Source organism: Podarcis raffonei, chromosome 8 (assembly GCF_027172205.1).
Source record: "Podarcis raffonei isolate rPodRaf1 chromosome 8, rPodRaf1.pri, whole genome shotgun sequence".
Taxonomy (NCBI): domain Eukaryota; kingdom Metazoa; phylum Chordata; class Lepidosauria; order Squamata; family Lacertidae; genus Podarcis; species Podarcis raffonei.
This window is the reverse complement of record NC_070609.1, coordinates 83,113,055-83,140,796: the sequence shown is the minus strand read 5'-3', so window position 1 is coordinate 83,140,796 and position 27,742 is coordinate 83,113,055. Positions and strand designations below refer to the sequence as shown.

The 27,742-nt window shown below is 45.4% G+C and overlaps 1 protein-coding gene and 1 long non-coding RNA gene across 3 annotated transcripts in view; one reads left to right on the top strand and one right to left on the bottom strand.

Moving 5' to 3' along the window:
* Nucleotides 1-19,974, top strand: part of MAPKAPK5 (MAPK activated protein kinase 5) — a 28,533-nt gene extending 8,559 nt beyond the window's left edge. The window contains exons 6-14 of one of the 2 annotated variants that reach the window (XM_053401228.1): nucleotides 3,970-4,059; nucleotides 5,393-5,488; nucleotides 7,616-7,696; nucleotides 9,140-9,327; nucleotides 10,188-10,308; nucleotides 12,611-12,741; nucleotides 13,749-13,870; nucleotides 17,848-17,952; nucleotides 18,762-19,974. In XM_053401228.1, coding sequence (XP_053257203.1) covers nucleotides 3,970-4,059; nucleotides 5,393-5,488; nucleotides 7,616-7,696; nucleotides 9,140-9,327; nucleotides 10,188-10,308; nucleotides 12,611-12,741; nucleotides 13,749-13,870; nucleotides 17,848-17,952; nucleotides 18,762-18,856 — 1,029 coding nt within the window. In that variant the 3' untranslated portion in view covers nucleotides 18,857-19,974. The remainder of the gene's footprint in view (nucleotides 1-3,969; nucleotides 4,060-5,392; nucleotides 5,489-7,615; nucleotides 7,697-9,139; nucleotides 9,328-10,187; nucleotides 10,309-12,610; nucleotides 12,742-13,748; nucleotides 13,871-17,847; nucleotides 17,953-18,761) is intronic. The other variant, XM_053401229.1, reaches the window with a different exon arrangement.
* A 4,431-nt stretch (nucleotides 19,975-24,405) lies between these two features.
* On the bottom strand, nucleotides 24,406-26,789 carry LOC128419938 (uncharacterized). Its single transcript, XR_008331941.1, has 2 exons — nucleotides 25,641-26,789; nucleotides 24,406-25,396 (listed from the first exon to the last, which is right to left on the bottom strand). It is a non-coding gene; the product is annotated as an uncharacterized LOC128419938 (long non-coding RNA).
* Nucleotides 26,790-27,742: the final 953 nt, after the last annotated feature.

Here is a 27,742-nt window from a genome sequence, read left to right as displayed (position 1 = left end):
AGGGTGTATGAGGACAAGAATTATTTTCCCTTAACAGAGCCCATTCAAACCTGCCTCTGCAGGTCCCTGTTCTGAAGAGGAGGTCTGCCCGACACCAGTTACTCATGTAAAGACTGAGTGGGCTGCCTCCTTTGGGTGAATGGGAGGTGATTTTGCAGTGTCAGGTTGGGCATAATCACCTGCTTCCAGCAAAGGCTGATGGGCAGGCAGCAAGGCCTGAACAATGACTTGTCCAAGGATGGAGGAAGCAGCTTATTTTGCTGGCAGATGCTTTGAGCTCCAAGAAACATTGAATTTATTCTCTTGCAGCACGCAGTTTTGGGGATTTCTAGTCTATGCAGATAAAGAAATAAAGAATTTTCTTCTTAAATAAAGAAGAAAAATCACAGGGATAGGGTTAGATATTAATGAAATTCTTATCCGTGGGCCCTTTACTCAGGGTAAACTTAACATAGCTATGAATTCCCTGCTATCATAGCCGCTACAAAGCCTTTGAAGAAAGAATGACGAAGTGTGTCATCAGCACAGGGTCCCCTAATTCAAGGCAGAAGCATGGTCTTGGGTCAGTTGAGACTCTTCCAGTTCTTCACACTCTGGAGATCCATGTAGGCCCTACCCTAGTGAGCAGGCCAGTGTGCAGTTTGTGAGAGCAAGTCTTGAAACTCAAACCCCTGGACCTTTGTGAGATGTGGGCAGTCTCTGAGCAGTGGAAGAACTAGCTGTTTTTGGGTCCTATGAAGTATCCAAAGAGAGACAGCCCTTTCTTAGTACAGTCGTACCTTGGAAGTCGAACAGAATCCGTTCTGGAAGTCCGTTCGACTTCCAAAACGTTAGGAAACCAAAGCACGGCTTCCAGAACAGTCATTTCTGGGTTTGTGGTGTTTGGGAGCCAAAACGTTAGAGAACTAAGCTGTTCGAAAACCAAGGTACGACTGTAGTCTGGTCCTCAAGGAATAGCAGGTTGAGAAATACTGTAGCACAAAGCTGAATAAATCAGTTTCCCTTCTGGGAACGAGCATGTATTTTTTGTATTCATGTTTGATGTGGTTGCTTGTTCCTATCTATTGTCATGATTTGTGTTGCTGGTCTTTTTTTAAGGAATATGGTTATATGCCTTGGTGACAGGGTGACCTCTTCTCTCTACCTTTTTTTTGGGGTGGTGGGAGGTCTCTAGGTGCCGTGTCTCTTGTTCTAATGAAGTGTTACCCGTGAATCCACCTTTTGTTCTTTCTGTGTGTTTTCTGCTGCGACTTTTTCATCGCAATGTAATTGCAGTGCTTTGTTCTGATCTAACGCAGGATAATTTCTTCAGGGAGAGTTCTTTCCAGAAAAGTAACTTGTTGGCAAAACATTAAATTCTAAGATTTGCGAAGATTTTATGTTTTTTTTTGTTTAATCCTGCGTGAGCAGAGTTCTGTTCATTGTGGATCTGGTAAAAGGCATCATTAAATTCGCCTCCAACTTGCATGTGATGGAGACTCACTAAAGAGTCTCGCTGGTAGATGCCCCAAAGGGATGGTTGTGAATGCTATAACATTTATATTTCCATCTAGTTCCACCCATTTTGACAGGTTGACAACTACTTTTAAAATACTGTTTCGAAATGATGTTTTCTTTTCAGAAACACAAGGTTAAATATATGTAGTTAGAATATTAATACAGCTGAATTTAAGCATTTGGGCAAAAGATTCCTGCATTGCAGGCGGTTGGACTAGATGACTCGTGGTTCCTTCTAACTCTATGACCCTATGATTTCTTATGTGTACGTCCTGTTGATTTAGTGGGAGATAACTTTAATCATGGGGACGCAGGTGGCGCTGTAGTGTAAACTACTGAGCCGTGGGCTTGCCAATCAGAAGGTCGGCGGTTCGAATCCCCACGACGGGGTGAACTCCTGTTGTTTGGACCCAGCTCCTGCCCACCTAGCAGTTCGAAAGCACGTCAAAGTGCAAGTAGATAAATAGGTACTGCTCCAGTGGGAAGGTAAACGGCGTTTCCATGTGCTGTTCTGGTTTCCCCAGAAGCGGCTTAGTCATGCTGGCCACATGACCCGGAAAAACAGCTCCCTCGTCCAATAAAGCAAGATGAGCGCCGCAACCCCAGAGTCCTTTGCGACTGGACTTAATTGTTAGGGGTCCTTTACCTTTACCTTTTTTAACTTTCATCATATTTCCAGTTAGAATCTGTGGAAGTTAAAAATGCTTGACTTTGTCTGAATTGTTCCTTGCCTATCTTGAGAAGTATGGGGTGTTAGCTCAAGAGTGCCTGGTTTTATCCAAGGTTGGTTGTGAATGGACAGAGAAGTATAAATGATGTTTTTTGTGTCAACTTTTAAAATTTCTAGTAATTCCCATTCCAGAGCCCATATATACAGCTTTTCCAAGTCTCACTCCATGCTTTTACCATCGGCAGCCTCAGTTTTCAGAAAAGAATGCCGTGGAGAATAGTGTGCCCACTGGCCTGCTACCTCCTATATTAATAAAAATATTTACATAATTTTCTCTTTCTTGGAGCTAATTGTGCATTTTAGCCTGACATTTTCTGCAGAACAAATTGGCCACCTTTTGGTTTTTATTCTTTTTAATTTCAAAATATGCCCTTAACAAAATTGAAACTGTTAGCACTGAACGTAGGTGGAATGATCTTTGCTTTCAACTTGCACCTTTTAAATGGTGCCCTTAATCCTGCTCTGGTTCTAAGCGGTCTGCCATTCAAAAACAGTCATTGTGTTTCATAGTAGACTTGTGGTTTGCTGTGGTTGCTGCGTGGTCAGCCGTGGCTGGAGCTGGTGATTGGCCCCATAGCAAGTTGCAAACAAGGCAGTAAATCTTCTGTCACCTGCCTTCATCTTTTAAATCTTGCACATAAACATCAGGGTTGAGCAGAACTTAATCACTTAATTACTTCAGAGATTCAGTTGGCCTGTTAACAGCAAATGAAGGGCCACTGTTGAGATACAATTGTACTATTGAAAATGTTTTTTAATAAGTCGGATTAACACTTTAGTCTTGGAAACTGAAAGCAATTAGCAACAAGCTGGGATGGGTGTGTGTGTCTTTCTCTTAATGTTTCCGGTTGACCCTGGGTCAAGGCAAGGCAATTTCAAGCACAACTTTTCCAACTGTCGCAAGGTGGGCTTTTGTGGTGTTCCCTCCTCTCCCCCATTGTGGCTCTGCAGAAACGCAAAGAGGTCCCTGCTCAGGTCTGCTGAGAAGATTAGGAAATGCTTGCTGCACTTCATCAGCTTAAACACCCAGAGAGGTGAAAGCAGGAGTTGAAAACATTCCCCAAGGGCCCAGGCAGCAGGCCGCCTTAAGCCTGGTTTTGCATACCCTGCTTTGATTTCCTACTTGCACCCTCCCTGACGGAATTCGCTTGCCTCAAACCATGAGAATCTGTGTTGTAAAAACAGAAGGAACCTTTTGCTGTGTAGACGCTTCTTGCCTCAAGCTGGGATGGATGGCTTGACTGATAGAAGCAGCCTGCCAAGGCAGAAACAGCTGTTTGCTGGATGTGTGCCCTCTCCCCACCCCAGCCCCGGGAGTAAACCTCCCTCTTTGCCGTTTGCTCAGCAGTTTGTTTTGCCAGATCTCAGACAACCCTTTTGAAGAAATGCTCCACCTGCCCTTAGCAGTGTGCTTTCAGGATCTGTCTTTATTCCCCACATGTATGCATAGTCTTCCAGTACATGCAAAAGGGTAGGATGGGTGGGGGTGATGTGGTGGAGATTTGTGATCTCAGAACCAGAGCCCAGAGACTGAGCCCAGAGTCAAGAGTTGTGGTGCTGTGTCTCCATCCCAGATCTCCAGCTGCTTTTCCTTTGACCTCCTGAGCCATTCTAAGGGACACCCTCTGTGGTGGTGCTGAGGGTATCTACTGTGCTCCTTTTCTTTTTTTAAGTGCAGATGCCATCATGTCAATGAGAGCCTTTTGGTTACTGTGTTTTGACTCCTTGTGCCCTCTTTCCAGATAGCTTTGGCTTTGCAACACTGTCATTCTTTAAACATTGCGCACCGAGACCTCAAGCCTGAGAACCTTCTTTTCAAGGATAATTCTTTGGTAAGATGAAGATTTGCTACTTTTGGTGTTGTTAAATCAGCTATGCTGCTGGTTAGTTCAAATCAGAATGTGAAATGGCCACTCTCATTTTGCCCCAAACTCACATTACCTGTCCCTCCGGCCAGCAGCAGCCCTTTCTGTCCCTGGGCCCTGTATGAGTTTCCCCTTTCCTCCTCTGTAGCCTTGGTCCTCTTTTCCTAGGCCTCTTGCTGCCTCCCTCCATTCTAACCATTTCCCAGCTCCCTAGTTACCGTATTTTTCGCTCTATAGGATGCACCAGACCATTAGGCGCACCTAGATTTTGGAGGAGGAGAACAAGAAAAAAAGTATTCTGAATCCCAGAAGCCAGAACAGCAAGAGGGATCTGGCTTCTGGGGTAGCCTCTGGCTGTTCTGGCTTTTGGGACAGCCACGCCAAGCCTCTTCATTTTTTTTTTTTAAAATAATTTTTATTAAAGAATTTTTTTATAACCACAAAAACATAACAATACAATACAATAAACACAACAAACAAACAAACAAAAACGAAAACAAGTACAATTTCAGATCTTATTTTCTTATACCTTTCTTCTCCGACTTCCTCATGCCTCCCCTTTCTGTATTCCAATTTCTAATCAATTATTCAGCAAATCTTCCCTTATTTTAATTTAGTTTAATCTTCCTTATTCTCCTTATCTTATCCATTACTAATAGTAACCATTTATTTTCTGGTCCAACATCATTCTAGCTTTCATTAATTTTGTAATATTTCTTTAAATAGTCCTTAAATTTTTTCCATTCTTCTTCCGCTGCTTCTCTTCCCTGGTTTCGGATTCTGCTCGTCATTTCTGCCAGGCCCATGTAGTCAATCACCTTCATCTGCCACACGCCAAGCCTCTTCAGGTCAGCGGGATGAAGGCTCCCCCTGCCCAGAAGAGGCTGCATGCAGCTAAGGCAGAAGCCAGGACAGGCGCTTCACTGAAGGGGCGCTGCACAACTCTCCCTCTGTGCAGCGCCATTCACTCCATAAGACGCACTCACATTTCCCCTTACTTTTTAGGAGGAAGAAAGTGTGTCTTATGGAGCGAAAAATACGGTATTCTGTCCTCTCCCTTTCAGCCAGCAAACTCCTTGCCTCTTAGCTTTTTTACCCCCCCCCTTCCCATTCAGGATCACAGCCCTCAGCGCCCGTGTGATCCCTGCCCCTCACCCCCAGTTCCTACATAATGTCTCTCGCAGAAGCCATGCTCTTTTGTCCACCTTCTGTTGCCGAGTGTGAAATGCGTGCGCGAGGGGAAAGGGGTGAAATTGGGATTGAACCCGTCTCTCAAGTGTCCCTTGCTGCTTGCCTTTAGGATGCCCCAGTGAAGCTGTGTGACTTTGGATTTGCGAAGGTGGACCAGGGTGACCTGATGACACCGCAGTTCACTCCGTATTACGTAGCACCTCAGGTAAAGGATGGATTCCACCAAGAGTGGTCCAGCTACACGTCTTCTCTGGACATGGATAGACTAACCTCTGTTGCCTGTGCTCTGCTAACCTCTAGGTTATATTACTGCAATGCATTATACGTGGGGCTGCCCTTGAAGATGATTGAAAACTGCTGCTGGCGCAGAATTCGGCAGCCAGGTTGCTCACTGGGGCAAGGCGGTCTGAGCATTTAACACTAATCCTGGCATGACTGCATTGGCTAACCGTTAATTTCCTGGCCCAATTCAAAGTGCTGCTTTTGATCTATAAAGCCTTACGTGGATCCTAGTACCACAAGGGCCCCTATATGAGCTAACCTGGACCTGTGATCATCATCTGAGACTCTGTGTGTCCCCTCCACAGGTCTGCAGGATAGCAACATGAGAATGAGCCTTTTCAGTCATGGCGCTCTCTCTCTCTCTCTCTCTCTCTCTCTCTCGGAATACTTGCCCAAGAGAGGCTTGCCTTTAGGTACCAGGCAAAAACATTTCCACCAGGCCTTTGGTTTTTAATTATCTGTGGTCTCCATGAATGGGTGGGATGTTTTAATCCTGCTTTTAAAAATAAGCCTATCTTTTATATTTTTCCTTTGCTGGTTTTAATGTTTGTTTGCCTGTTTCCTTATTCTTAGAAGTAGCCTTGGGCTGCTTTTGTAGAAAAGGTGACTAATAAGTTTAATAAATAATCATAATTGTAACATAGATCTTCCCAGTACAGTCAGACCTTGGTTCCCAAATGCCTCCGTTATCATACGTTTTGGATCCCGAACATCCGACACGGCTTCCAGCTGAGTGCAAGAAGCTCTTGCAACCAGTTGGAAGCCGTGTCTCAGTTGCCAAACATTTCAGAACTCGAACGGTCTTCTGGAATGGATTACGTTCGACAACCGAGGTTTGACTATACTCTGGCCTGAACTGAATGTCATCCCTTCCCAAATTTCTCTGATGCTTGTATGCTGTAATGGAACATGAGTCTGCACACAACAGAGTAAGCACCATAAGAATCTTGCAGAGGCAGTCCCTTGGGCCTGGTTGCTGAAAATGAAATCCCCCAATCTAAACCTCCCTATCTGGGCCACAGGACTCTTCCTGTGCCACACAACTTCTTCATTGGCCATACCTATCACCAGCTCTGTTCTGCACCCTCTCTGCGTGCTTCTGCCTGGCAGGAACATGCCCTTGAATAATGCCTCTTGCTTGCCTGGACGGAGGCTGAATCAGTGGGCAGGCGGGTGTCTAGAAACCTCTGACTTTTGCATGGCTGGTGTGTAGCCTTTGCATTCTGAAAGGTTGTGCACCCATGCTCTAGAAGTCCTGTCAGGTAGTTCTCTGTCCAGGCCCAACAAGCCTGAATGGCACTTGGGCAATAGGGAGTGCTAGTGCACGAGAACTTTCTGGCTGACAGCCCTGACCAGAGTAGTTGCAATATGCAAAACATTACATATGCAGCACATATGAGCCTATTTTGCCGCTCAAGATGTTCTGTTCCTAGGCCCTCTGACCGGGTGTCAGTGTACAAATCTTAGGCATTTCTTTTGAGCTTTGGCAACCTGAGTTTTGGTCTCACATTAAAAATAAATAAATAAATAAAATCTTGAGTTTTCTAGCTCCTGTGTTGGTAAAAATCTGAAAATATGTCAGTAGTGCTTGTTGAAATTTTGGAGGCAAGAGGGAGGCCGAACAGTGTTCCGAGGGAATAGGGTTTTGGTGTGTTATATAACCCCTTTGCCATTATAACTAACGCAAGCAAAATAAATAAGCAGACATTTGCAAACTTTTTTTTTTTTTACCATTCATGGACTTCAGCTTTTATATGCCAGTACAATGACAACTTTTATTTGTTCTGAGATCTTTGAGAGCAGCATTGCAAGAACAGTTGACAGCTACTGACGTGAGAAGCTTGCCTTTAAAAATTCCTTGTGAAAGCAGCATCAGACGCATCTATGAGCCAGTGTAACCAGCTAGCTTTGCTCCCTGCTCCCAGTCCTTGCAGCAGGGTCTGGTTATGGTGAATGTTTCTTGATCACAAAGGTGTGTCTTTGATGTTTCTCTCTCCTCTTTGCTGTTAATGTCTAAAGATTGCCCATGTTCCCCCTCCACCCCCCGCAGGTACTAGAGGCACAGAGAAGGCATCAGAAAGAGAAATCTGGTATCATTCCTACCTCGCCAACGCCCTACACTTACAATAAGGTATGCTTCTCAACCCAAGTGTCCTTGGCTGTGTTTCAGGAATACCCAGCAGCTGTCTTTCCATTTGCCTAATTTTTCATGGGGAATTTTATGCCCGGCACAGAAGATGATGGCTGGTATGGAATTCTGCAGTGTTAGGCATCAATTTTTTTGTGGTTTGTTGTTGTTGCTTTTTAAAACACAGGTTTTTGCCCTCCAAGTTAGGGAAATGACTTAAACATTGCAGACACCAGCAGCAGAAATCAGTTGAAATGATTTTAGAATGTTGTATTATTTTACTGTTGTTAGCTGCTCTGAGCCCGACTTCGGCTGGGGAGGGCGGGATAGAAATAAAATTTTATTATTATTACTATAATTGTGTATAGGGAAGAGGGAGTGGAAATGTGTGTCTGCATGATTACATGCCATTCTTTTGTGACCTCCAGTCAGTTTCCTGGAACTATGTACACCCTCGGTTATATTTCTCCTCCCACCATCAAGCTCTTCCTAGTGTATATTAAAAACACTCTTCTGCCACCTGTTTGCATTGTATGAGAGACATTTGTGCAGAAAAAGAAAGGGGGGACTCTGTTGTATGCATTGATTTGCCTAATGCAAGACTTGCATCTGACTTTCCCCAGTGCAGAGTTTGCCTCTTTCTTCAGTGTGGAATATTTACACAGCCACATCTATTGTCAGCATTAATCATATTTGAAAGTTGCTTCTCACCCAAAGCAACTTGTGCTAAAATGGGTTAAGAACATCCAGTGCAAGTCTGAAAACACAGCTATACAGCTAAACAAATTGGGGTTTACTGATTGCACCCCACTAAAAGAGATCACAGTGCATCCCTTCAAAGCAAGGGTAAAAGCCTGGGTAAAGAAAAAAGCCTTTGCCTGGTTTCCAAAAATAGATAAAGACTGTGCTAAGCATGCCTCCTGGAGAGAGCATTGTATAACCAGAGGACTACCACTGACAAGGCCCCAAGCCTCCAAACCACTCATGGAGGGGCACATAAAGAAGGTGCTTAAAGGTAAAGGGACCCCTGACCATTAGGTCCAGTTGTGGCCGACTCTGGGGTTGCGGCGCTCATCTTGCTTTATTGGCTGAGGGAGCCGGCATACAGCTTCCGGGTCATGTGGCCAGCATGACTAAGCTGCTTCTGGCGAACCAGAGCAGCGCACGGAAATGCCGTTTACCTTCCCGCCGGAGCGGTACCTATTTGTCTACTTGCAGTTTGACGTGCTTTCGAACTGCTAGGTTGGCAGGAGCAGGGACCGAGCTCACCCCGTGGCAGGGATTCAAACCGCCAACCTTCTGATCGGCAAGCCCTAGGCTCTGTAGTTTAGACCACAGCACCATCCGCGTCCCTTGGGGGTGCTTGGGGGGCCCTTATTCCTTCATCCCAACCCTCTCAAGTCATGCTCCATACAAAGTTAAGATTCCTTTTTATCCTTCTCCCAGAGCTGTGACTTATGGTCCCTGGGTGTCATCATTTACGTGATGCTGTGCGGCTACCCACCTTTCTACTCTAAGCACCACAGTCGGACAATTCCCAAGGACATGCGGAAGAAGATCATGACCGGGAGCTTTGAATTTCCAGAGGAGGAATGGAGCCAGATCTCTGAAATGGCAAAAGACATGGTGCGCAAGTAAGTCCCATCACCAGGGGGTTGTGCAAAACTCTCCCAGGTGGGTGAGTCAAGCTGCCTGTAGTGCTTGTTGGGGGGGGGGTGTCACAGCTAATACAAGCAGGTGGAGGCTTCCATCCACATAGTGGCTACTTCCCAGGCATAAATCGGTCTCTGCCACAAGTATCTTTGACCGTGGAGAAGGTGGGGTATGGCTTGGCCAAAATGGTCTTGTGGGCCAAATGGGAAGGTCCTAACAAGGCCCACAGGAGAGGTTTCCTATCCTTTTCCTTCATAATCAGAATGTGCTCTAAAATATGCTTGAACACTTTCCTGTGGTGGATTGTGAGGGACAGTATCAGTGTCTTGGTCACTTCTAGGGATTGATTATTTATTTAAATCTTTATATACCGTTGAACCATGAAAATATATCACAGCAGTTTACAACTATGAAAACAATAAAATCATAAAAACTTAAAAACAACAGATGGTTCGCTATTACCTTCTTAATGAGAGGCCTCATAAACCCACACTCCCTTGCCTGGTGCCTTCCAGGTTTTGTTGGACTACAGCTCCCGTCCCTGACCATTGGCCGTGCTGGCTGGGGCTGATGGAAGTTAGAGGCCAGTACCATTTAATGCACAGGGCACCAGGACGCAATGGATGTCGCCTCTCTGTAGGTGATCGTCTCCCGAATTGACAACTTGAGCTCACTCTGTGAAGGAGGATGAAGATGGTAATCGGAGAAGAGCTGACGCTGAGCTGCTCAGGGTTTTATGAAGTCTAAAGGCACACTTGGAAAAATGGAACAGGATAGGAGTGCATCTTTTAAGGCAACGGGTGGGTTTGTGATTGATGTTTATAACTCCTTAAACTCCTAGGCTGCTGAAGGTGAAGCCGGAGGAAAGGTTGACAATAGAAGGTGTCCTGGATCATCCTTGGCTGAACTCCACGGAGGCTCTTGATAACATTTTGCCCTCTGCCCAGTTAATGATGGACAAGGTTTGTACTATTTTTGGCTTTCCTAAATAGATTGTTTGTTTTTTTAAAATAATATTTTATTAAGTTTAACAATAGAAAAGTAGAACAATAAAAACACAGAGAAAATATAAAACACAACAATACAAACTTTCACAATACATAAAATACAAACATTTAACAAGGGGAAAAAAAAGAACAATCAACACACAAAACCTAAAATAAGAAAAACACAAATCACTCTTTTCTAATTATTCATCTTCAATTAACTTATTTTCCTGACTTCCTCACGCCTCCCTTTTTAACAATTAGTTCAGCAAATTCATATCCTACTACTTTGTCCTTATATATTTTACCTCCCAAATTTATAATTTCAAATTTTTATCTCTTATTACTAGAACCCCTTCATTTTATTTCAATGTCATCAGCATTCATACATTTTACAATACTTCTGTAAATAAATTTTAAATTTCCTCCAATCTTCTTCCACCAACTCTTCTCCCTGGTCTCAGATTCTGCCAGTCATCTCAGCCATTTCCATATAGTCAATTACTTGCATCTGCCATTCTTCCAAGGTGGGTAATTCTTGTGTCTTCCAATACTTTGCAATAAGTATTCTTGCTGCTCCTAAATAGATTGTTTTTAAGGCTCAAGAAACATTGGTCAGCAGAAAATTATCCCAGGCCCATCTACTTGTCTAGGCTAGTATTTGCAGTGGCGATATTCTCCCAAGCGTCTTGTGAGTAGGGATAAATACTTCTCCTCTTTCTTTCTTTTTAATAAAATAATTAATTTTGCCTTTATTAACATTACTAACAACCCAAAAGTGTGGTAGCAGGCTATTGCATCATACCACACACAAAGCAAACAAGCAGTAAATAGTAAGAGAAAGAAATGGGGACACATCCATATAATTCAAAACATCCACATTTCCTGAGCTGGCATGGATGGTGAATGTTGAGCTCCTAAATCTGAAGCAAAGGAAATAAAACCCCACCAGATGACGTAAAAGTGTTCTGGATCCCCCTGGAAACACATGGTTTATAGGTAGGTTTTTCATACATGACGTAACTTGTCCTCATGAACACTGGAGTGTTTGTCAGCTTGCGGCATTTGCTGTTGCTGTTGGGGAGACCTGGACCAAGAGGTGTCCCTCCTGGTGCTATGTCAAGTTACAGAGCAAAGATTCATAATCCTAGGCAACCCATGCGTGCTGCTGGGCAGCTTGCAAGGGCAGGAAATTCCAGAGCTTAGGGACAGCCACTGAGGCAAGCTTCCTCAACCTCGGCCCCCCAGATGTTTTTGGCCTACAACTCCCATGACCCCTGGCTAGCAGGACCAGTGGTCAGGGATGATGGGATGTCTCAGAACATCTGGAGGGCTGAGGTTGAGGAAGCCTGCACTAAGGTCACTTCTTTGAGCACCTTTAAAGTCATGACTAAGCACAGGACTCTCAGGAGTTTAAGACTCCCTGTCTTAAAATCCGAGTTTGATTTTAGGAGAGGAGGCGATCTTCTTGTGGCTGCTGCTCCCCCGCCCAATGGGCTTTGGATGTCAGAGCCAGGGCAGACACTGGAGCACCGATGGCAGTGTGGTTCTAATAACACATCCCTGTTCCAAAGCAGGTTGTCATATTTCCTTGAAGCTTCCAAAATGATGTTTGACAGCTGACCATGCTGTTACGGAGCCCACTTCCAGGAGATCTGAAATTCTTCACCCAAGCGCTGTCTGTCTGTGCTGTTGATGGAAACCTTGCATGGCAAGTTCATGCCAAGCGCTTTCTAGTTAGAGGCTTTTGTAAATCGCTCCCTCTTGTCAAGAAGTAATCTAAATACAGTGGACACTCGGGTTGTGAACGTGATCCGTGCGGGATGCACGTTCGCAACCCACAGCATTCACAACCCGCAGTGGCGCGTCCGCGCACATGCGGGTTGCGATTCGGTGCTTCTGCACATGCGCAAAGCGCGATTTAGCACTTCTGTGCATGCGCGACCTCCAAAACCCGGAAGTAACCTGTTCTGGTACTTCCAGGTTTTGGCACGTCCGTAACCCCCAAAAAAACGCAACCTGAAGTATCTGTAACCCGAGGTATGACTGTACTAGGCTGCTGAGTGATCATTCTGAGCCAACCTTATTTTGGGGTCTGTATCCCTTGGGGTGGGTCGCATCTCTCTGTGGCCTTCAGGAAGCAGGTGCTGACTCAGGCTTAACACTCCTCTTGTGGTTGGTTTCTGTTATCACTTCTGTGCGTTAATTCATAACCTGACTTGTGACTTCTTTGCCTCCCTCTTCTCTCTTGCCCCCTGCCCCGCCCTGATTGTACCAGGCAATGGTTGCTGGGATTCAGCAGGCACACGCAGAGCAGCTGGCCAACATGAGGATCCAGGATCTCAAAGTCAGCCTCAAGCCCCTCCATTCTGTCAACAACCCTATCCTGCGCAAGAGGAAGCTGCTGGGGTAAATATCCCAAAGCAAAGGCTACAGGAGGGGGCCATTCAAGGACAGGGGAAGGAAGAGCTGAAAAGAGTCAAATGCTTATTAAGGAAGAATAGTGAGAGAAGCCTTGCAGAGTGGGGATGGGAACTCGTGGCGTTCTGGACATGGTTGAACTCCAGCTGCCATCAGACCCAGCCAGCATGGACAGCGGTCAGGCATGAGTGGGAACTGCAGCCCAATACCTGGATGGCCGCAGGCTCCAAACCCCCGGCCCCCCAATAAAAAATCTGCTAAAGCAATAAACTTGTCCTTGGGAAGGAGCTGGCCTGTGTGGCCTGTTTGAAACACACAGCAGGCACCGGTCTTGGGGGTCTTCCGCTTCCTCCAGAGCAGGGATGGGGAGCCTGCAACTCTCCAGATGTTTTTGGGCTCCAGCCCCCATTGGTCCCAGCCACAAGTCCTCCACTGCTATAGCAGAGGAGCTGGGGACCTGCCCAAAAGCGGACAACTGGGGCTAGGAAAGTCATGGGCATTGGGGGTTGGGATGGTGTCTTGCTCTTGAGGGTGGCTCCCTTCTGGAAGGAGAAATAGTTTCTCTGAGGCTCTTCTTCCAGCCCCATTGCCCAACAAGACAGTGAAAGGGGTGAACAGCAAAGGGAAGAGGATAGCTTTTTTAAAAAAAGAAGGGGAAATTGTTTTACTTTCAACGTCTTCATCATAATCTGCAGTAATGGATGCATGATGCTGTTGGGAGAATTTCTTCACAGCCACTAAATATGTGCTTGGCAGGGAGCTGGAGTGGTGGGGAATCCCAGAAGATGGAATAAGTGTGGAAGGAGGGAACAAGCTCAAAGGCAAGGAATCTCCGTCTTGGTCGCTCCCTTACCTCCGGCACAAGCTTCTTCATGAGCGGCTAACGTCTCTCTTGCAAAACAAGAACCCAGAACTCCCACCTGATATTAGCTGAAGGAGGCTGTGGGCAACCCTGATGCTTGGGGCACTCACATTTCTCCCCTGTCTCATTACAGAACGAAACCGAAGGACAGCGTGTATATCCACGATCCTGAGAACAGCAGCGAAGACTCCAATGTCGCCCTGGAAAAGCTCCGTGACGTGATTGCCCAGTGCATCCTGCCACAGGCTGGTAAAGGTCGCAGATTTTAAGACAAACTGTGTTTCTGGGAGAGGGAGATGGTGGGAGGGCTGCAGGCTGCCTGTGCTTTTGAACCCTTTTCCCAACAGCCACAGTTTGCACTTCACACTGGTTTACAGCAGCATGGAAGCATAACACACAGGTCCCGCTTACCGAAAACAATGCATTCCCTGGAAAAAATTGGTTAGGCAAGCGTTTGCCTAATGAGTCCATGATTTCCATTATGATACGATACGATATGATACGATAATCTTTATTGTCATTGTCCCATACAGAACAATGAAATTGAAAAATCTACATAAAACATTCAAAACCCAACAAGCCTGCTATCCCAGCTATCCCAACCTGGTTAGCCCCCTAAAAACTCTAATACCCCATTTTTAAATACAATATACTCCCATAGAGACTCCTTACACTGCGTTTAAAACCAGAATTGCATTTGGGTAGAAACTGTTTCTCAGGCAGCCAGTCCTAATCTTTATAACCCTGTACCTTCTTCCAGAAGGCAGAAGCTGAAAGAGAGAATTTCCGGGGTGCGCACTATCCTGTGCTATTATTGCAGCTTTCTTATGGCACCTGGAAGCATAGATTTGATCCAAGCTGGGAATTATTCTCTTCGCAGACTTTACAACCCTGGACAGCATTGTTTTTTCCCTGACCGTGCAGCTCCCAAACCACACACACAGACCATAAGTTAATACACTCTCCACAGTACAATGGTAAAATGCCATCAAGAGGTCCTTTGAGAGATTGTTTTCCAGAGGATTCCATTGTTTTCTATGGGAACATTTCTAATCCATGATCTCTCCCACCCCCCTTCTCACCCCATGGTTTCTTCCTAAAATGGCTGCAGCCAAGCAGCGAGAAAGAGAGACAAAGGAAAAACAGATTTGTCTTATCTCTCCTGCTCCCTGATTTGTTTGATCTCGCTCTCTGCTCCCTCTCTCCGTGGTTGCTGCACCAAAATGGGTGCCGTCAGTCAGCAAATGACAAACAAGTACAGAAGTGGGCAAGCTGTGGCTGTTTGAATATCTGAATCGGCCATGTGTGTAACAAGATTTGGGCATCGTTCTTTGTGTTCAGATAAGCGAATATGCAGATAACAAACGGGCAGATTGCGGGACCTACGTGTATAATATCTCATAACACAGCCAGAGTAACAGTGCGGCAAATCATTTACTGGAACAAGCTAACAAAAACAGGAAAATGTAAAATGTCTGTGTGAGGGATAACACTGAAGTTACCAGGTGGGCTTCCTTCAAAACAACATTTCATAAGTGGGGTACCAGAACTGAAAACGTCCACCCCCTGTTGATTGTATATTTTTTATCTAGAAATGGAACTCTCGTTACTGAGTGTTCATACATTAAAGTTTTCTCTCTGTTTGATGTGTGTATCTGTTGTAAGGACAGCTGTGTCTGGCCCAGTGACCTTGTCAAAGGCCTAGACTGGCCCTATAGCCCGAACTATCCCTCTGTCTCCCTCTACTGGCCACTTAACATTTCGCCACCACTGACATGCAATTAATACTGGTTTTTAGACTTTCCCAATATTCTGCTCTGGAAGTGGATCTGAAAAATAATGCATATTTTACGTCCCACTTTTCTGTCTTTAAAAACAAAAAGTCGGCTAGCAAATTTTTTTTAGAAAGCCATTAAAGCAAGTTAATGTAGCAAGACCTCCGGGTATAGGGTGGTATATAAAGGTAAAGGGACCCCTGACCATTAGGTCCAGTCGTGACCGACTCTGGGGTTGCGGCACTCATCTCACTTTATTGGCTGAGGGAGCTGGTGTACAGCCTCTGGGTCATGTGGCCAGCATGACTAAGCCGCTTCTGGCAAACCAGAGCAGCGCACGGAACCACTGTTTACCTTCCCGCTGGAGTGGTACCTATTTATCTACTTGCACTTTGACATGCTTTTGAACTGCTAGATTGGCAGGAGCAGGGACCGAGCAATGGGAGCTCACCCTGTCGCAGGGATTCGAACCACCGACCTTCTGATCGGCAAGTCCTAGGCTCTGTGGTTTAACCCACAGCGCCACCCGCGTCCCTTAGGGTGGTATAGAAATTCAATAAATAATAATAATAAAATACCACTTTTACATTCAGTGAGATATGCTTGCCTTGGAATCCACCCAGAGCAGAACACGGAAAGTTAAACATATATTTAATTCAGGAGTGTAACAGTCAGAACAAGCAGCCTTTATATCTTGCATTAACGTTGTAGTTCTGGTTTCCTGATCTAGCATAACTTAAGTTCCATAACGGCTATTATAATATATCCCTCATCTCATTTCTCTCTCTGTGTGTGTGTTTGTGTCCTTCACAGCCACTCTCTCCCCGCTCGCTGTCATTTCCCCAACAGACAGACTCTTATCAGCCAGCCTCAGTCCCTACAAGGCTCCATTCCATTCCCCTCCTGTCAAATCATTTCCTCACTAGCTCATCAGCCACAGCAGCTCTTAGCCACGTGTTGGAAGGCTGCCACCAACAGGACCAGGCAGGCCTTGTCCTAGGAGCATTTCATGACAGGTGCAGTGATTGAAAAGGCCTTCTGTGAATAGCCACACGGACTGGTGCTTCCAGGTTATCCAGAAAAACCAAGGGCACCTTTCTTTATGGTTCTTGCCCTCCTGCCTGCACATCCTTATAAAATCTTGATGCTAGGCTGGTGCCTTTCTGAGCAGAGGCCCTCGTTCTTTGGAATTCGCCATGGGGATGTCAGGCCAAGCTCCTTCACTCCTGGCATTTAGGCACCTTGTCAAAATGCACATCTTAGGCGTCTTCTCTACATCTGATCTGATCTGATCTGATTTTAACTGTTGTTTTGTTGCTGATTTAGTATTTTTAACTGCAGGTTGTAAGCTGGTTAAATAAAAATGGGCCCTTCTTCCACCTTCTTCCTTTCACTTATTCCCACAGTAAAACTGGTGATGAAAGGAATAGCGGTAACTTATGTCCCATCCCCACTGCCTTTTCACTCCATGTTGAGCAGCTGGGGAGGTGGGCAAGCACTGCAAAGGGATGGGAAAGAGCAGAAAACAAACCGGGGAATCAAAAAAGAGCTGTAAAAATCCATACAGAAAAGAAAAGTCAGCTCCAGAAACGGGCAAGTTCCTAGTGTGTTTCTGCTATATCTTTAGAAATGGGCAAGTGCAGCTCAGCCTGGTTAAGTTAACTACAGCAATTATTATTATTATTATTATTATTATTATTATTATTATTATTATTATTACATATTTACACCCTGCCTGCTCCCAAGCTGGGACCCAGGCGGTTCACAACATTATAAAATATAAAGTAAAAAAAAACACCAAACTAGTACAAAACAATGATTGAAGTACATCTAAACACATTTAAAAACCAACCATTAAAGTCCAGTTTGTCCTCACAGTGGCCCAGTGGTCAGCATCATCTTGGTTTCCAAAGGCCTGTCTGAATAAGAAGGTCTTAGCCCTGCTTGCAGAAGGATAACCAAGATGGAGCAAATCTAACCTCCCTTGACTTCGTTGGATTAATTGTACCTCTCAGGTAGCTTCACTGGATTACGTTTATGAAAGAGCAAATAGGAGAACTTTCCCTTGACAGGCACTTACTCAAAAATGGACTTGGAACTTAACAGGTTTGGGATTGTGGCTTTTCTGGATGGCAAGGACCCTCCCCACTGCAAACAACCAATGCACTCCCCAGTATTCCCTCTCCTGAATGCCTCTTATGTGATTTCAGTTAAGATGGGGCAAAGTTGTGGGACCTCTGCAGACATCAGAGTTGTGAGATCTGTGGCCTTGTGGGTTCCCCAGCCCATTGAAGGACACCCCCCCCCGCACTTTTATTTTGGGGCTAAACCGCAGAACATTTGATGCATCTGCACTGCTGTGGAGTGGGGGTACAGTTGGCCTTCTCCTCCCGTCTGTGCAGCCTTGGCGAGGGCTGTGGGGGATCCTCCTGAGACGCTTTTCCCATTCTGAAACAGGTGAGAACGAAGACGAGAAGCTGAACGAGGTGATGCTGGAAGCCTGGAAATATAACAGGGAGTGTAAATTGTTGCGAGACACGCTGCAGACCTTCAGCTGGAACGGTAAATATTTATTGACATTAAAAAAGTGTGGGGAGCCCAGCCTCAAGAGGCCTTAAGCACAGCTGAGCATCTCTTCTGCCCCACTCTCTGGTTTCCCCAGCCTTGATATCACCTCCACTCGACATAATCTGTCTCACGGAGTTGTGAAAATAAAGAGGGACATTCCATGTATGCACTCTTGAGCTCCTTGGAGGTCAGTCAGGATCCAAATGTGATAACAAGAGTCGTGTGAAGCTACAGCTCTCTGTCCATGCTCAGTGATGGCTCTGTTATCGCCGTACTGAACTGTTTGCAAAAAAACACTTGCCAGCTTTTGTTAACTTCAGGAATTGTTGCAAAGGCTGAAAAGGGCCCTCCTTATGTTCTGCTTGGGACCAAGAGGCAGCTCCTCTGACTTGATTCTTTGCCTGGCCTGTAGTTGCATACACACATAATGCTAAGCCATGGTTTGTTTTAACCATTTGCTCAGTAAACCACAAGTCGCCCTTCCTATAGGCAAAGAAATCACAGCTGCTTAGCCGCTGCTGTTGCCTTGTGCCTCTGTAGCTTGGTATCTGGAGTGGGGTGGCTAAGCAAACCATGGTCAACCAGGGCTGTTCAGTTCAGACACAGTGCCAAACCATAGTTAAAACCAGCCACAGTTTGTAAGCCAGCAAAAAATCATTGCTTCACATTTTGGTTTGTTGCCAGGAGGCAAGCCACGGTTTCATGTCATATTTGAACTAAGCCAATGAATGCATTTGATAGTGTCTTTCTTTTTCTCCATTTCACCAGTTTGGGACTAACCAAGGTCATGTCTTCTATTTTAGGCAGAGGATTCACAGACAAAGTGGACCGACTAAAACTTGCAGAAATTGTGAAACAAGTTATTGAAGAACAGACAAACTCCCATGACTCTCAGTAGCTGGAGCCTCATATTCTTAACAAAGCAAAAACACCCCTCCTTTTTTTAACCATTTGAGATTTCTCCTTTAAAATGTAAAAAAGTATTTTTATGTAAATTAATAAATCACAATTATTTCATTTAAATTTTCATGCAGCTTGAGAAATGCTGTATAGATGTAGATAACGAGAATCATTGGTACTGTAATATTTTTTTAAAAGCTCAGTTCCTCAGAATATATATATATATATATATATATAATATAATTTTTATGTACCGTTTTAACACATGACTGTTAGACGGGGCAAATTATGATTGTCTTCTTTTCAATAACCAGATGCTGTCTTCTCTCCCTCCAGCTGCCTGTATCAAATAGTTAACAGCCTGTATTACTTAGCCTTGTTCTAGTTCTGCCCTTTGCATTCAGCTCAGTAAATTACTTGAATTTAGCACTGAAGGATACGAACAGCATGATTGTCCTTTGTAACTTTTCTTCCAAGGCAGCTGCTTTGATGGCAGAAGAGCTGGCTGTGGAGGGTGACCCAGAGAGCCTCTAGCAGAGGCAGCCTGCCTGCTCCTGGGTCTCTTGAGTTCCATGCTGCCCCTCTTCCCCACCCACCCCACTTCCGAAGCTGAAAAAGGACAGAAACCGGCCCTCTAATCTGGATAGGTTGGTTTTCTTCCTTTCCTTTTTTAAAACAAATTCATTTAACAAAGATCTGTACATATTTCTAGTTTTTTATCTTACGACACGTTTGCGTTTTACGACTTGATGGATGACGGTTTTATAGAATTATTTTGGTACAATCCCTTGTGCCGTTTAGCCTGTAAAGTGCCGCTTCAAGGCTTCTTAGGAGCTGTTGACTTTTCACGTGGATACTTTTTCATTGCTCACTTACTTCTGGGGTTGTTTACACTTGGTTTCCTGAGCCATATTGCCTCATCAGTTGCTATGCTCCATTTTTTTGTCCATTTACTGCTATTTAGCTCATTGCTCACCTCTGCCTCTGCCATAATTTTGTGTAAGTCAGGACTGGAACCCTTGCCTAACAAGGATGCTGTCTCAGTGTGTAACAGCCTTTTTCTTAGTTCTTTCCAACAATTCCCGGTGGAAAGTATTAAACTGATTGGTAAATTTTCAGGTGAGTGCCCTATTTTTTTTGGTTTCGGTCTTCGGTGCTGACAGCTGTGTTGTCAAGCTGGGAGGAAGGTGCGTCAACAAGCCACCCTCCATGCTTGTTCACAGCTAATAAATTGGAGCAAGGCGTAAGTACAAAACCATGAGAGCCAGTGTGGTGTAGTGGTTAAGAGCGGCAGTCTTGTAATCTGGGGAACTGGGTTCGCGTCTCCGCTCCTCCACATGCAGCTGCTGGGTGACCTTGGGCCAGTCACACTTCTTTGAAGTCTCTCAGCCTCACTCACCTCATAGAGTGTTTGTTGTGGGGGAGGAAGGGAAAGGAGAATGTTAGCCGCTTTGAGACTCCTTAAAGGGAGCGAAAGGCGGGATATCAAATCCAAACTCTTCCTCTTCTTCATGATCTGACTTGGACACTAAGAGCACGCACCAGGAAACTATTGGAGAGGGCCTTCTCTGGACGTGCCCACAAGCCAAATGTCAAGAGAAGATGGGCCTTGCTCACAGCAGGATTATATTCACTGACGCTGTGCAGAGCGAGGTTCATAGAATTAGAATTGGCCCAAAGGGTCGTCTATTCCAACCTCCTACAATGCAGATGGAGGCTTCTACTTACAAGAGCAATGCTGAAGTGGAAAGATGCTCTTGGATGCTCTTCAAAAGTTCCAGGTGAGGTGAATCTTTACCACCAGCTTGTCAACTGGAATTTACTTCTGTGTGGGAACATCAAACTATCCAGAGGCCAATGTCTCTGGTCCTGTTCTCAGTGAAATAAACAGTAGCGTCTTCCCTTTCAGTATTGTTCTGCTCTGAAAATTGGCACCCGTATTCTTCAAGAATTTGACACACACCTTTGTTTTGCAACCACTGTTCCTCGATTTCCCTCCCCACAAAGGGCATTAAGAGTGACTGGCTTGCAGTGGTGTGACGAAGAACTCACAACAGTGGTTGTCTTGCCATTTTCTGCAAAAATTCTGTGACAACTTACATGTGCAAAGAGTAGACTGTGGTGAAACAAGTGTGGCTTTGAGGATGTTCTTAAATTCCAGTAGCTGACCCCCTCCCCGGTAGCATAAGCAGTTCCCAGAATGCTCTGCTTTCACCACTCTGGTTAACAAGACCTGGCAACTCTTGCCAGATCCGTCACTTTGAACAATAAGGAAAAAATGGATTAGATTAAGGTTAGTATGGCAACTTGAGGTTGAAGATCAAATGCTGTTATCCCCCCCCCTTTATTACGGAAGATTAATTTTATTTCCTTAACTGTTTTAAGTGGGTTTATTTTTTTTTTAAAATGCCTTGTTATGCCTGCCAGCATATCTTATTTTAAAGGAGGTTAAGTGGCTGAGATCTCTGGGTTGGTTTTGGTTCTAAGTATGTGTTTCATAATACAATACAAGGCCAGGCAGATACTGGATAGGAGTTTTGCTTTCAACGGACAAGTCCATGGGGAGTGGGTTGCTGAGGAAGAATTCTTCTTGAAAATACCAACAGCCCACTCAGTAGCTCAACCACTAAGCATGTGTAGAACCTAGGCGTGGGTATTTTGTTTACTTCAGAGGAATACTTGCACAGATTTGCCGTCACTTTTGAAGTTAACCAGGGGAGCCCTTGCAGGAAAGAGAGCTTCATACCTACATAGGAAACTCTGCATCAGCAGCTGTTTTCTGAGTTGGGTGGACAGAAAGCAGTAAGCAAAATGGGACAAAATGAGTTGTGCAACCTTCTGTTTTTCCACCCTGGCAGTGCTTCTGGGATAATGCATTTAGAGCCACCTTCCCCAACCACGTCCTCCACATTTTTTGGACTGCAACTTGTATCATCCTTTTTAAAAAAATAGTTTTCATTTTCTAATATGCAAAAAGCAGTAATAGCAATAATAAAGGAAAAAGAAAAAGTGATCTCAAGAAGAAAGAGAATGGAATATGAGGTGAGAGAAGGGAGGGGTAGTCCTCCAAAAACAGCATTATAATTCCAGACGATTGTCCTTCATAAGCATATTATCCAAAGGAATCCCTGAGGTAGCTGCCAGTTGTGTTCCTTTAATGTATGGTGCAATAGAAGGTTTTAGAAAAGCTGTCCTTCGCTTTTGGATTGCGCAGGGTTCAGCTGCATTTTGTTATAATTTCTTCCGTTAAAGCAATGGTCCAGATCTGGTGGTACCAAGAATCTTGCAAGTCTCCTGCAGCTGACTTCTAGCGTTTGGCCGAACCAACTTGACAGTTGGTCATGCTGTGTGGCTGATGCAAGTTGTAGTCCAACAAATCTGGAGGGCACCAAGTTGGGGAAGGCAACTATAGAGGATTTGTGTGTGTGGAAAACTTCCAACTTTCCCTTTGGCCAGAAAAAAACCTGTTTGCAAAGGTACCAGATTCATAACAGTACCTGCCAATCATTCGTGGAATTGGAAATGCAGGTGGGTTTCTTTTTTTCTGATGCAGTGTTTTCCACATTTATTTTCCATGTTGGAATTTTCTCAGCAACCCCTCACTAAGGCGGGCATCATGTTCCAACTAGCTCATATGAGCTTGTCTGGTTTGTTATTCAGAGTAGCAGGGACTTGTCCAGGAAAGGGGAGTTTGTTCTGAGGCTGGCTGGCAGCATAGGTGTAGCTGTGAATCCTAAATTCAATCGTCGTTCTCTCAAAATCTTTCTTCACCATTTCAGTGTGTCTTTTGGTTGTACCATGGTTCGGTTCAGTTCTCTCCCCCCGCCCCATCAGTATTATATAAATGTAAATATTATGCATTGGTGTACATAAATAATTTTACTAAAACTTTTAAAAGTATCTGGCTCTTCTTGTTGTTTTTTTTAAAAAAGTTTTAGAAATTAAATTGCAGATTAGCATTTTAGCAACGGGTATCGTCTCAAGATCAGTCGAGTGCCCTCATGGCCAGATAGCCAGTTTCCTCACTCCCCAGCCATCTTCTGCATGGCAAAATTGGGCAGAGTAAAAAGTCTTTCTGCATTTTGCAGAATAATGAGGTCTGTTGCTAAACTCCACCAGTTTTTGATGAATGGCTTCCCATTGCCCATGTAATGCATTCAGAGCTTGTTGACATTGACAGTTTGGCTTATGAGGGTGCAGATCTAAATCAGAGGTGGGGAACCTGTTCTTTACATATATTGGCAGACTCCCAATTCCTATCCACCCCAACCTGCAAGGGCAGGTATATGATAGAAATTGGAGTCTTAGAGATCTCCCATCCCTGGTCTAAATGCTCTTTCCATCACAGTTTTGTCAGTTGCCCCAATATTTTAAGCATGTATATATGTTGCAAAGCGTTGGAATAAAGGACTAGACCAGTTCAAAGCGGCCTAGACTAGTTCAAACCAGTTTGGACCAGCACAAATCAGCATGGACTGGTTCAAACCAGCCTAGACCTGTTGCAACCAGTCTGAGCTACTTCCAACCAGTCTTGGCCAGTACTCTGACGTTATCCGATTCACTCGAAAATGGTGCAAATTGTCCCCTGAAAGGTTTGGCTGTGGAAAGAGAAAGGTTTTTTTATCATAGGTCAAACAATCAGCCCTCGAGGCCTTAACCTGCAGAAAAACATTTTTTTGAAAAAAATCCCTAACCCGCGACAATTTCAGTAAAAATCTGATTCACTCAAAAATGGTGCCAAACTTTTGCAAAGTGTCCCCCTTCAGCACTTCACAGCCCTGCTGGAAACCAACGCTTGAATCCAAGGCTGTCTGTTGGAAGGCCGATTTGGAGGGTGTGCAGGGAGGAGCACACCCTACTGTGAAGAAGAGGGGGGAATCCCGTTGGGAAAGGAAGAGTGCTGCTGCGCTGGGGGAAGAGCAATGGAGCCTACAACCTGTTGCCTAAATCTATGCTGCTCTTCCCTGGGATACATGTTCCAGATTCACTCCTGGCCCCCAAGGAAAGGGGGTCAGACTTGGTTTATTCAGCTGATTCAATAAGAGACAATTGACTTCTCAGGTCAGAAAAAGGGTCTGCAATACTTCCAATTTTTGTTACACACACACCCAGCCTTCGAAGAGCATCCTTTCTTAAAGACTATCTACACCTCCTGCGGAATGCAGGTGGCGCTGTGGGTTAAACCACAGAGCCTAGGACTTGCCGATCAGAAGGTCGGCAGTTCGAATCCCCGCGATGGGGTGAGCTCCCGTTGCTCAGTCCCTGCTCCTGCCAACCTGGCAGTTCGAAAGCACGTCAAAGTGCAAGTAGATAAATAGGTACCACTCTGGCGGGAAGGTAAACGGCATTTCCGTGCACTGCTCTGGTTCGCCAGAAGCGGCTTAGTCATGCTGGCCACATGACCCGGAAGCTGTACGCCGGCTCCCTCGGCCAATAAAGCGAGATGAGTGCCGCAACCCCAGAGTCGGTCACGACTGGACCTAATGGTCAGGGGTCCCTTTGCCTTTACACCCTCCTGCATATTTAGTTTTGTATACCACTTCTCAGTTTCCTGGTTCACCTGCAACTGTCACTTTATTTGTACTGAAACAGTCACTTGGCCCTTGAGCAGAATGTGTTTCTTCCAAGGCCTGGGAGGAGGAGAATTTCCTTCCCACTGGTTGTTTCCTGAATAGGATTTTCAGGTCCACCAAAAAATTGTAAGATCCACGGTCGAACATCTTCCTCTGTGGGACCGGTGGCTTCCGGTGCATCCATCCCCAGAGAGTTTGGAGGTTCAATGTCCACCACAGGTTTGGGATGGTAAGGCTTCCTTTCCACTTCTTACCAGGTCACAGGCTGGAACCGATACCTATAAAGATAGGGGAGAAAATGGGCAGGGCAATTGCATGTTCATGCAATTAGTCATTTCCTGTTGTCCTTCTTGGGTTAGGATTGCCTTTGCTGTAACCACAGGGAATCTTCGGCCATGAAGCTGGGTTCATCCACAAACATGTCCTCATCTGCATCTCAAAAGGGAACAGGTAGAGGAGGAAGGAGGTGAGGTTGATGTGGTGTGAACACACTGGCATGAGCACGAGTTTGGCTGCACTGGTGTGTTTGCACTGTGCCAACCTTACTCAACCCTGCCAGCACCAGCAATGTCCGTAGTGGGAGGTCATATAAGTGCCAGGACTTTACCCTGCCCACAGTGCTAGCTGCAACCCAACATGGAAACCCTACGCATAATCCTACTAAATCTAGTTGGTTTAATAGCAGTATTAGGCTAGCAAGATCTTGTGAGATTTTCCTGAAATCTCAAGATCTCATGAGCTCTGTAAGATCTTGCAGACGGCCACTCACCTTTTCCAGTCGGCGCTATGTCCAGTGCTTAACAGCAACTTCGTCCTGAAGCCTTCAGGTTCCCTCTGCCTCTATGTCCGAGTCCTTCTGCCAGCTGCCTGGGGTCATTCACAGGCCGACGTGTGTCTCTCTTTTCTCATTTATGGCGCTTATATCCAACCTGGGATCTCAGAGCAGTCTCGAAGGGGTGTCCTATCTAATCAATAAAACGACACTTAAGCAAAATCACAGAATTGTAGATTTGGAAAGAACCCCAAGGTGCATCTAGTCCAATTGCATGCAAAACAGGAATCCAATTCAAGAATCCCTTGCAAATGGCCACCCAACCTCTGTGTATAAAAAACCTCCAAAGAAGGAGAGTCTACCACCTTCTGAGGGTGTCTGAATTGATATCCCATCTTTTACTCTAAGGAGCTCAAGATGACATACATAGTTCTCACCTTCTCATTTAATCCCCACAACCTGCCCCAGGTCACCCAGTGAGCTGCATAGCTGAGTAAGGAGGTATTTGAACCCTAGTCTCTCCCAGGGCTTCCTCTTCTGAGAAACAGCTCTTCACTTCACTCACAGAAGCTGCTCAGTTCTGCTCCTGGTGAGCAGTTGCTGGTGGGGTTTATAAAAAAACTGCAAGCATTCTATGATGTCACAGTAGGGGACTTGCAGGCGCTGGGCAACCAAAGTTGGCATGAGTGTTACACAAATCTTAAGGTGCACACATAGCAGACACACACCCTGGAGAAAAAACAACCCTTCACCATTCAAAAATTATAAAATATTCCCTGAAAAAAAAGACACTTTCTTTGAGTTCACAGAGCAATTCTGAAGCCCTCTTAATGACCCCAGATATTTACTCTGCAGTTGAAGAAAAAACCTTTCCCAATAGTTCTTTTCACTTACAAATCCTTCCAAAGCTATAAACATCTCACATAAATAGGGGTAGATCTGTGACAATGGATTCAAGAACTGAGGTATTTACCATTTCAAGGGAAAGGCTCAGACTGGTCAGGAAAGGGCAACCAGCAAACATTGTCAGGGTATCATGACAAGAGACAAGCCAGGAGAGAAGACTGCCTCTTTCTGTGATGTATGTCTGATGCTTGTTGGGTGGGCAGTGGTTTTCAACCAGGGTGCTGTGGCACCCTGGGGTGCCCTGAATGATGGTCAAGGGTGCTGGGAGCAACACTGGCCTCTGTCCCTCTTTCTCCCCCCCCCCATGCCTTCTTGCATCTCTGCCTCCCAAAGGCTTGCACAGCTGTTTGTTGCAGCACCCCTGGCTACAAGCTCCCCAGGCGAACGGTGCCTCTGGAGCTGGCCAGGGGGTGCTCCCCAGGCCCCTGTGGGGCAGCGTGAGGAGGCACCTCTCTTTAGGGAAGGGGCGGCAGTTGCGGCTGTCCAGGGGACTCCGAAGGAGAGGGGAGAGGAGAAGAGGGAACACTCCACAAGGGAAGGAGTCAGAAAAAGGACGAGAGGCTGCCAGCTCTGCTGGCAAGGGGTGGCATAGCTGGGCTCCTGAGCCTCACAGAAAGAATGTAGTTGGTCAAGGGAGCCGTGGACTCAAAAAAAGTCAAAAACCTCTGGGCTAAGGGAAACCCAGCCATATATATATATATATATATATATATATATATATGTATATATATATATATATATATATAGGGGTGTGTATATATATATATGGGACGCGGGTGGCGCTGTGGGTAAAAGCCTCAGCGCCTAGGGCTTGCCGATCAAAAGGTCGGCGGTTCGAATCCCCGCGGCGGGGTGCGCTCCCGCTGCTTGGTCCCAGTGCCTGCCAACCTAGCAGTTCGAAAGCACCCCCGGGTGCAAGTAGATAAATAGGGACCGCTTACAGGCGGGAAGGTAAACGGCGTTTCCGTGTGCTGCGCTGGCTCACCAGATGCAGCTTTGTCACGCTGGCCATGTGACCCGGAAGTGTCTCCGGACAGCGCTGGCCCCCGGCCTCTTGAGTGAGATGGGCGCACAACCCCAGAGTCTGTCAAGACTGGCCCATACGGGCAGGGGTACCTTTACCTTACCTTTATATATATATATATATAATTATTATTATTAGCAATTTCTCAAGTCTTTAAAAGTTGTTACACACACTTGTCTTGGCTCCTCACCTCCATGTAACATGTAAGGTGAGAAACTCTGTCACAACAGTAAAATTAAGATCTGCCTCGCTTTGACTGGTTCCTGCCGCTGCTCATTTTTCTCTGACCCATCATGGATTTAGCCCCAACCCCAAGAAACCAGTAACTGAAAGGAGGTGGGTCATGGGAATTGAAGCGCACGCTTTCTGCATACAACACACCCACTGCCAATGCCCCCAACCCCATACCACCCTCTCTCCAAAAATAGACCAGGGTCACTGAGTCCTTCCCAGCAATAGAATTAGCCGTTCTGGAAGATTCCTAAAATGTTATTAATTCAGAGTTCAGAGTTAAGAATTCAAAGGCCCCAAATATAAAATAAACGTTCATAAATGTACACGGCAAACACATAAGTAAGTACAGGGGAGCAATCCTGTCAGCTTCTTTAG